General features: G+C 45.1%; 1 protein-coding gene across 1 annotated transcript in view; it reads right to left on the bottom strand.

The window, feature by feature from the left end:
• The window catches only part of LOC108799869 (extracellular serine/threonine protein kinase FAM20C-like), a 152,612-nt gene that overhangs the window by 37,126 nt on the left and 104,791 nt on the right, over positions 1 to 10,695 (bottom strand). The window contains exon 7 of the mRNA XM_018571797.1: positions 10,031 to 10,140. Within this exon, the coding sequence (XP_018427299.1) occupies positions 10,031 to 10,140 (110 nt within the window). The remainder of the gene's footprint in view (positions 1 to 10,030; positions 10,141 to 10,695) is intronic.

Below are 10,695 nucleotides of genomic sequence, written 5' to 3' on the forward strand. Positions count from 1 at the left end.
CACCTCAGACTGCTCTCCTGATTTTGCTACAAGCTACAACCCCCTCTCATCATCTACATTTCTTAGGGAGGAGGGATTGTTTACTTCACAGAAGCTAGTTTGGAAAACTTTAACTTCACAGAAGCTAGCTTATTTAACTTAACATTATTTGACATTTCAGTCAGTACACAGGAAGCTACAAGAATACTGGACCTCTATCAATATCAACAGGTATATTTCTGTAGTTGCAGAAAATATACTTAACCTGAGTAAAGAAAACAAACGTAGTTGCCAAATCTGAGAACTGATATAAATAAATAGCTTGTTCTTAGGCTCAGATATACTTTAAGATGCATACAGTTTTCAAGGCATTGCTTTAGAATACCAGTACAAGCCCTTCCCTATTTGTCAGTACTCTAGTGATCTGGGAACCAGTGACAGAACTACCGCCGGTGCCGGGGGGGGGGAGGCCCAGCACAGTAGCCGGCCGCTGGATAGCTCCGTATCCAGCAGCCGGCGGGCCCCCAGTCTCTGCAAGTCTATGGACGCATGCACCCGCATGCAGAGAGGAGTCAGCGCTGGATCGGAGACCCACCGCACCGCTGGAGGGACAGATGAAAACATCAGGAAAGAAGATCGGATTAGGAGACATTAGTTAAGGTAAACGCTGGCATTTACATTGGAGGGAGGGGAAAAAATTTACTTTAATGTCACATAAACCACTTCCAGGCCGCAGTACGTCTGTAGACGGCGGCCTGCAGAAGTAGGTAAAACAAGAACACGGCTGCTCCGGCAGCCGTGCTCTTGGTACTGCTTTTAACAGCAGGCGATTGCTGTGTAACTTACAATCATCGGTCTGGTGTCTGAAAAGCCGCCGGATCGTTTGTACCGTGTGGTCCCCCCCCCTTGCAGCGGTCGGTGGGTCTCCCCGCAATGATCAGAGAGAGATTCAGCCGCTTCCAGATGCTGATTTCTCCTCCGATTACTGGACGCGGAAATGCTGTGTATTACATCACTTCTGGTGTCACTGTACACAGTCTCCGGCTTTTAGAGCCAGGACAAGAAGCTGGGAAAGCAGATCTCGGCTTCCTCAGCTTATTTGGGGTCTCTAGGTGACATTAGGGGTCTAAAAGACCCCTGATGCCTCCATAAAGAGGACCTGTCACACCCTATCTGCTATTACACAGGCTGCTTGTTAGTCCCCTACAGTGGCGTAACAACCGGGGGGGGCGGGCGCTTGCCCCGGGCGCAGGACTGAGGGGGGGTGCCGTCACGACCCCCGCTAAACGAAGCCCCTGGCTCCCTCTCTCTGCCACATTCACCCGGCTGTCATCGGGCGGCCGCTCGCTCATTTACGCCACTGGTCCCCTATGTAATACCAATAGGGTTAGTGTACAAAAAAAAAGTGTTTACAAATTAAAGTAACATTAAAAAGAAATTAAAAAATGGGAAAATGTTTAAGTCCCCTGCCCCCAGATACACACGCGTCAGAGCGCCTACGTGCGAAAAACGACAATTGTGCTGCACGTTACATATCGCCTCGAACGTCGCAGTGAGAGCAATAATGTAATGTTTCTGCCGATACAGCAACACATCCCTGCTTTCTTTCCTCCCGCTGGGCGTGCTGCTCTGTGTCCCAGCGGGGGATAGAAAGTGAAAACCGGCCGAGCGCTGCGGGAGGAGATCGCTGTGTTTGTGGGTTTGGGGGGGGGGGGGGCTCCCCAAATAAAACATCGAGTTGCAGTCCTCTATACAGAAATGCAGAATAGTAACGGCTATAGGTAGGCAGGGCGGGAATTGTAGGAGCCGGGGGGGTCCCCCCAAAAAATCTTGCACCAGGGCCCTTTGTTCCTTAGGTCCGTCACTGCTGGGAACCCTTTTGCTAACCTACCTGTAATGCAAGTGAGGTGTCCCCAAACACACCCTCAGCAGAAACCCTGCCCTCTTTCACATACAGGAAGCTTTATGAGAAAAAAATGCCAGTACTACCGTGTTTCCCCGAAAATAAGACACTGTCTTATTTTTTTTTTCATGGAAAAAAGACACTAGGTCTTATTTTCGGGGGATGTCTTACCTGGCTGCAGCTGTCGAGGTCTCCGCTCTCCGCTCTCCGCTCCGATGCAAACAGGTGTGCGGGCGTGTTGTGTAGGCCGATGTGCAGCTACCCCGGAAGTAAGATCTAGCGCTATCTTCAGGGATTTCTGTAATATAAGACCTACCCCGGACTAGGTCTTATTTTCGGGCTAGGTCTTATATTACAGAAATCCCTGAAGATAGCGCTAGGTCTTACTTTCGGGGTAGGTCTTAATTTTCGGAGAAACACGATATCAAGCTTCTCACAGTCACTATTTAGATTCACAGGAAGAGTAAGCTACACATACTATAGGTATGAAGCCAGCCAGACAGATTTTATGGGATTAATAATTTCTTTGCATCATATTAGTTTTCATGAGAGCTACTACCCAAGAGGTTTGCGGTTGCATGATTGAGTAATCAATCTCTTTTATTACATTTTATTACCTTAATTTATAATATAAACTTTAATGCAAGATGTAATAAAACTACCTAAAACTGTACCTAGCATATTTTTTCCCTTGAGATTGGATATGACAGAGTATAGGTTGTTTAATAGGATAAACTATAATAAGGAAAAGATTCTTTCACTCGTATGTTATCTTTATTCTGGCCTTGGTTACTATTTTTCTTTTCATTATAGTCATATCAGCGAAAGTATTGAGAAATGTTATAAGTATTCAAGAAATGTGATATTGGTGATGTCAGATTAGAAGAGCAAAAGTGATTTTCTGCTTTGCTAGGTTTTTGCCTGAATGGTCAAAAAAAGATGGACTTCGGACACACAAAACTAAATGTACAGTTGACATATGTATATTGGAACTTTTGCTTGCCAAGGGATTTGAAATTCTGTGCAACCAATTTTGTAATCCAAACACTCCTGACTAGTGATGGGCCGAACAGGCCCGAGTTCGGTTCGAATTCAGATTATAGAACATCCAAAGAGTTTGAATTCAAACTCTACCTTGAGGCAAGTCTATGGGGGTAGAACTTTCAAAAACAATTGTCCCCTTTAAGAGGGCTTATATGCAAGTTATTGGCCATAAAAAAGGTATGGAGATCCGGGTACTGCCCTGGGGGACATGTATCAATAAAAAATAAAGTTTTTAACTACCTGCTGTCCGGCCGTTGTAATTAAACGGCCGGACAGCGGCTTCTTGAGGGCGGGTGGGCGTCTTTAGCATACTTTAGCATACAAGCGTTCGGGCGTCTGTAGATGTAAGTCGATGGAGAGACCCTCCGCACTCCTCACAGCAGTCCAGGCCAAATAGGAAAAGGTGGTGCTCGCAGTGATGAATTACCACGGACAGCCATTTGAAGAGGACAGACCTGTGTAACCCTGTGTGGGTTAAGACTGTGTGCAACAGAGCTGTGTGGTCACCTCTTACATACAGGCACACACAGGCTCTGTGCAGCGGTGTACAGAGAGACTGACCTGAGTTGCTGAATTAGAGAGGACCAGATTGAGTGCCTGAAGTGAGGACCGGTGACGTCGAGGCCTAGCCGCACGGCCAAACCAGCCACCGGGGTGATCCAGCCAGCCCAGCTGAGAGGGAGTAGCCAGACGGAGACGACCGAGATGACTGCCAGTCTCCTGAATGAGTGAAAACTTCTTACAAGGGACCCAGATGACTTCACCTTTCTCCCAGAGTCGGCTTGAGAGAGAGAGAGAGCACACCCAGCTTCTACCAGCAGACTTCATCTCTTCCCTTTTTGATCTGAGGAGTGGTGAGAGGCCTTTGGCCACAGTGACACCCTGTTTATTGTTCATATCTGCACTACATTAAGGGCCCCAACTACGGCTAGCCTAGGACAGTACTACTGGCCAGTATTTTTGAGTGGGGTAGATACTTTTAAGTAGAGATATTAATGTTGATTGCATTCGATCTAAGTGTATTATCTGAGACATTCTGACATTGCTGCTGCGTGTCAGATTGCCTTATCCTGTTATTGGTTGTATTACATGTGATTGGGGAGCCGTTAAGTGCTTTGTTCTATTCCATAGTCATTAAATCTGTTATAAAACTTCACAAGGTGTGCTGTGGGTTAATTGCTTGTGGCGTGTCACAGAGGTGAAACAGAAGACCCGATCATCCAGCGGCTCCTTCGGGGAGGAGCGCTACACGTGGGGGCTCGTCCGGGATATCTTCTGATACCTCTTGCAAAGTGATAAACGCACAAACGAGCCAACAATGGTTCCAAACACAGCAGCAGAGTGGTGCAAGGAACAAAATGGCCAATTAGGGCTGAGTGTAGTAATGGGCATTCCTGCTGACAAATGGGAAGAGGAACAGATCCGTCAAGCAGTAACTACACTAGCACCTGACCAGAAAGTGTTTGTAATAGACACAAAAATAAATCAAGAAGTCTCCCACACCTATGCCCTACTAGAATGGAAGAAAGGAGTCCCAACCTGCTTCAAGGGAATTGGCATACAGTTACCAGGGGACCTCGAAGCTCAGCTTATACAGCCAGGTATGCTGGATGATCACACTGAAAATGCTAGCTCATCAACATCAGGGCCAGGAGTATCAGCTATTAGTTCCATCCCAACTACAGGGTTCCCTCCTGCTACATTCTTTACAGATATGGGAAAGCTGGTGGAAACGTTGGCCCAAAACTCAGCCGCGTCTGCCAATTATGGATATCGCAAGTTGCGGTTCTATTCAGGTCCCTGTGCCATCTGGCGAAGAGGACTTTGAAACCTGAATAGATCAGGCAGTGCAGGCTGTGGAAGAATGGGGAGTTGCCGACACAGTAAAAAGACAACGGTTAATCGAGAGCCTAAGAACTCCTGCTTCAGATGTCATCAGGAACCTAAAAAGGGACAAGCCGGGCTGCACAGCTGCTGAGTGTTTAGAAGCTTTACGAGAGATTTTTGGAGGGGTGGAGGACTGTGCTGAGCTAATGCATATGTTCTCACACACCTATCAAAATGAAGGAGAAGAGTTATCCACTTATGTCTGGCGGTTGGATCAAATCCTTCATCAAGTCATTCAAAAAGGAGGCATGGACCCAAGTCATGCCAGCAAAGCTTTATTGGATCAAATTCTTAAAGGATCACTTCCACTGGATCCCATAATTCACACAAGATGCCAAAACCGGACTGTCCGGGTGAAAACCCGACGGTTGGCAACCCTAGTTGTTACAGATGCTACAACTGCAGCGTCTGTAACTCACTCATTACAGGTGATTCATTTTGCCATCCATACACAGGGAAAAGATATTCCATTCGTGGTTACTTGAACTGTGTATCGGACTATTGCATATATATACTAAAATGTCCTTGTTCGCTAGTTTATGTGGGTAAAACCATTGTAGCGCTCACCCCCGAAGGAGCCGCTGGATGATCGGGTCTTCTGTTTCACCTCTGTGACACGCCACAAGCAATGAACCCACAGCACACCAGCACACCTTGTGAAGTTTTATAACAGATTTAATGACTATGGAATAGAACAAAGCACTTAACGGCTCCCCAATCACATTTAATACAACCAATAACAGGATAAGGCAATCTGACACGCAGCAGCAATCTATTGCATGCACGAAAGCCTGCAATGTCAGAATGTCTCAGATAATACACTTAGATCGAATGCAATCAACATTAATATCTCTACTTAAAAGTATCTACCTCACTCTAAACTACTGGCCAGTAGTACTGTCCTAGGCTAGCCGGCGTTGGGGCCCTTACTGTAGTGCAGATATGAACAATAAACAGGGTGTCACTGTGGCCAAAGGCCTCTCACCACTCCTCAGATCAAAAAGGGAAGAGATGGAGTCTGCTGGTAGAAGCTGGGTGTCCTCTCTCTCTCTCAAGTCGACTCTGGGAGGAAGGTGAAGTCATCTGGGTCCCTTGTAAGAAGTTTTCACTCATTCAGGAGACGGGCAGTCATCTTGGTCGTCTCCGTCTGGCTACTCCCTCTCAGCTGGGCTGGCTGGATCACCCCAGTGGCTGGTTCGGCCGTGTGGCTAGGCCTCAACGTCACCGGTCCTCACTTCAGGCACTCAATCTGGTCCTCTCTAATTCAGCAACTCAGGTCAGTCTCTCTGTACACCGCTGCACAGAGCCTGTGTGTGCCTGTATGTCAGAGGTGACCCCACAGCTCTGTTGCACACAGTCTTAACCCACACAGGGTTACACAGGTCTTTCCTCTTCAAATGGCTGTCCCAGACTGAGGCTGCTCAGCAGATGCAACCCATAAGTCTCATGTTTCCTCCCCACAGCCTCCTGGGAAATGCAGTTCTCAAAGTTCTTTCAGCCAAAGTGTATCAATAATATCTGCTCTGTATTACAATCCCCACAATCTGTGCTCTCTGGCTCCACCTGCAGCTGCAATATATTTCCTCTTAAAGGGCTGAAATCACAACAGGGCTACATTCTCCCCCTACTTAAAGTCTTTGGGTCCCTCCAAAGGGTAAACTGCATTTGCAAGTTCTACAGACAATATATACAGTATAAAGGCACATATAAAGTTTTATACTAAACCACTTGAATACCTTTACTGCGTGTAGATAGATGCAGTTCATGACAGCGTCTAGCAAGTGGGGTGAGTGGAGGGAACCTCCACCAAGGTGTGCTGATGGCCTGGGTTGGACTCGAGTCCTTTGATACCTCTGTGGTCAGGGTGGACACCTCGGGTGATCTTCGCACAGTAGTTACAGCTTCCTCTGTGCTATTCCCTGGTGAGTCATAAGTGAGTCTCTGAGGGGGTCGCACCAGCCGTTTGGACCTTGATTCTAAAATCAAGGAATTTCATTTTTGGTGAGATACTTCCTAAGGGCTAATGACTACTAAAGGGATGCAGATCATGCACCTTACCTTATTACAAAACAGGAAGCCCACCAGCTGGTTATGAGAACCCTGACCCTCCCATTCAGGAATCATTTTTAAAAGGACATGCTGCAACAAACAACTTTTTCTTCAGAACAAAAAAAGGTAGGAATCTGCAACAAAGTTTGTTAAAATCGTTAGAATGTACACTGATCACCTAGAGGGGATTGATTTTTTTTCCTCAACAAAAGTACAATTACGGGCGATGCTTCAGTATTCGTGCTGAGCGCCGCCCTCTTCAATTACGTCACGCTGCTCCGCCCCCTTCACTCAGTCAGCAGCTTAAAGCCATGTAATTTGAAATGATTGATGTCTTGTCAGTGTTGTGAGACGCTGAGCATTTCCAATTCCGACACCGTCCTTCCTATCCGTAAGCCCTGTATGCCGGCCCCTTGCCTTGAATCTGCAGCAAGCATCCACTGGGATTCCTGGCTTGTAGGAATCCTTCTTCAAGGAGTGCACAGCCTGCTCTACTCCCTCCATCCTGGGATTACACCCATCCATCCATCTTGGGTCAGCAGCCATCCATCCCTCCTCTGACTGCAGCTGCAAGTGGTAACGGTCTCCGCTATCCACATAACTGATGGTCACCCCTGTAGAAATTGGATTCAACTTACCTTCCTCTTCAGGATTTCCTAAACTGACTGGGACTACCATTACTACCTGGACTCATGAGTTCCCATCTCTGCTAACCGCAATTCTCCAGCAATCTTCTAGACGTATGGGACAGAACTTCACACATCATGTCAGTTTTTCCACACTTTAAAGATCAACCAGCTGAATTGAGAGACTCTATAGATCATGAAATATCTTTGTGTATATACTCATATAGTTTTATTCACTATTTAATTATGAGATGACTAATTACTGATGCTAGCAGGGGTGCTGTGATTGCTTTAACCAAACCCTGGGACGATATATATACATCAAAACCTCTAACTGTGTTCCTGCATGAAGGAATACAGGTACTCTTAGGAGGCACTGGACTTCCTCATTATTGAACCTCCTATGATGTGTATCAGTGGCGGACCTAAGGAACAAAGGGCCCTGGTGCAAGATTTTTTTTGGGCCCCCCCAAAATAAACCCACAAACACAGCGCTCTCCTCCCGCAGCGCTCGGCCGGCTGTCACTTTCTCTCCTCCCCAATCTCCAGGTAGACCTGCATGCAATTTATCGACTGCATTAATATGCTCACACTCGGAGACTCGTATACATAGAGTTAGGACCACACCTTGCAGAGGTGCCTTGGCGCGGCGGTGTGGCTTGTACATGTTTTTGGCCAAAAGTTTGTGCAACTAAAACCTCTCGTTTTAACGCATACTGTTGACAGGGCTATTTGTTTCGTTGCAGGCTAGCTGGCAGGTGAAGCTGGGGATTTTTTGTGTTTTGTAACATTGCCCCCCAAGCAATGTATATAGAGAGGTGCCATCTCTGTATACATTCTCGCACGCTCTGGCTCTCCCGCTCACAGCCGACGAGTCCAGTGGAGTGGGTGGTGACCAGGCAGTATTGACTGGGACTGTGCTGGGCCCCCCACAGGCCCGAGGCCCTGGTGCACCCGCACCGGCGATAGTTCCGCCACTGATGTGTATGATGTAATACATGCTCCCAATTATATTCCATTATATAAGCAGACTAACCTGGACTAGGTATGCATTAATCCCGGAAGTTAATACTTGTCTGTAGAACCTCCTTTTACAAGTTGCCCACCGGCTGTGTTCCAAGTTCAACCACTCCTTGATCCTGCAAACACTGACTCTTTATCGGCACGGCAGCTATAACAGTTCTGCAGCTGAGATCCATAAAAGGTAACCCCACACAACTAGATCAGCATTGTTGTGCTGTCACAATAATTGCATAAAAATATTAAACAATGCATAGTTATGTGAAAAAACAATATTGTGCCGAGCTAATAATCATACATATCTAATAAATTAAAACATATATAAATGAGTCACATATATGAGCCTTCAAACAAATGAGGCATAAGAAATATCTACACACATACAAAAAAGCAATATAGGCAAAAAGAGTCCCAAGGAAAAAAACTAACGCAAACAATGGTGATTGTGCAAAAAATTCCTCAGATGATTCGCAGCCAATGTGCATATAACTCTCAGGTAAGGATGATCACACAATGCAGGCAGACCTTCACCTCCACCCAGTGAGTGATGATAACAAGTGAATGCTCACCTGGGGAGGTAGACCCACAGAGCTAGGTCAAATGCACTTTTTCCCTTCTTAATGGGGGAGGGAAGCCCATGCACAGAAAAAGGCGATAAGGTCTCCTCAATGTGTAGCCGGATGTGTGTAGATATTTCTTATGCCTCATTTGTTTGAAGGCTCATATATGTGACTCATTTATATATGTTTTAATTTATTAGATATGTATGATTATTAGCTCGGCACAATATTGTTTTTTCACATTTTACAGATATTTAGTTATATCCTTAGTGCTTGGTAGCTCATATTTCCACATTACACTTACTGGCGCTGATCACCTTTAGTGTTTAATGCATAGTTATGGTTATTACCTATATTAATGTGAAGTGAGAATTTTCCTTAAGCCATGTATAGCAGTTGTATAGCTGGTTATTATACTACAATTTTGTGGGCATTTTGGTTATTGCACCATGTTTTTCTGTGTTCCCTCCCATTTATGATGCATTTCCCCCTTCTTGAAGAACTAGTCATTTAGTGTCATGGCTGCCTATAGCAGGATCACATGTATATGCTAGCTTAGAAACATTATCATCCTTGACCTTCAAATACCATCTGCTCATTCATCTGCTGGACCCTGTTGTCTGCTCTAACCTGCTGCATGCAATAAGGATGAAAAGGTATTTGGTGAGATCAGCTATCTGATAAGGATTGTCCACAGTGAATATATCTGCATAAACAGGCCAGGCATAGAGGTTGAAGTCAGGGATGAAGCAAGGGATGAAGTCAGAATAGTTGTCGTTTCGTCTTGAAACGTTACAATTACTCTTTAAACTGAATGACTAGGAACCACTCAGGGAGAGGGAGGGGTTTTAAATTATGGGAATGTTGCTCTTTTTTGTTTTTCTCAGCTGCAAAAACAAAAAGTGTATTTGCCTTTTTAATAAAATGTATTTAACTACAAAAAAATAATGTTATTAACATACCCATAAAAAAGTCCAAGATCGATAGATCGATTAAGTCAAGAAGTCGGGTTCCTTCATTGTAGGGTGATATCACGTTTACTGTGTCACAGTATTTGGAATTCAGTTCCCAGCTAAACAGAAAAATATAACACAATGAGATCTATAAATATATCTGTCAAAGTTCTCACACATCTGAGTAATTCAACTGAGCATATGAATAAAAAAATGCCTACACAAAGGTTACCTTCAGTGTAAACCAAATGTTAAAATGATCAGTATGCCCAGGGATGTGGGATGCTGTAGTTATATGCAAATGTTTACTTTTCTGAGCCTCTTTACTCAATAAGATCACTCATTTTATTTAAGAACCAACAGAGAGCCTCAGGAGGGTGGATTGTGGACTGAAGCTTGACTTTACAGGAAAAGCCAAGTTTTACATACAACCTAAGCTGCCTAACACTCTGGATCTACTGTTTTTTTTTACATTCAGTTTTCAGTAAAGGTAACCACTGCTTATGCATTATGCATATGCTCAGTTTGAATTTATCAGGCTGTGACTGTACTGTGCTTTACACAGAGAGCCTTGTGACATGGTTAGGCTTAAAATGTTTCAGGAAAATGAGAATAACTCTTAAAGCTGAACTCTGGGGACAAAGATTCTTTACTATTACAGTGGGCCCCCCCCC

This window comes from Nanorana parkeri, unplaced genomic scaffold (genome assembly GCF_000935625.1).
Source record: "Nanorana parkeri isolate BGI_ZX_2015 unplaced genomic scaffold, ASM93562v1 scaffold1841, whole genome shotgun sequence".
NCBI lineage: Eukaryota > Metazoa > Chordata > Amphibia > Anura > Dicroglossidae > Nanorana > Nanorana parkeri.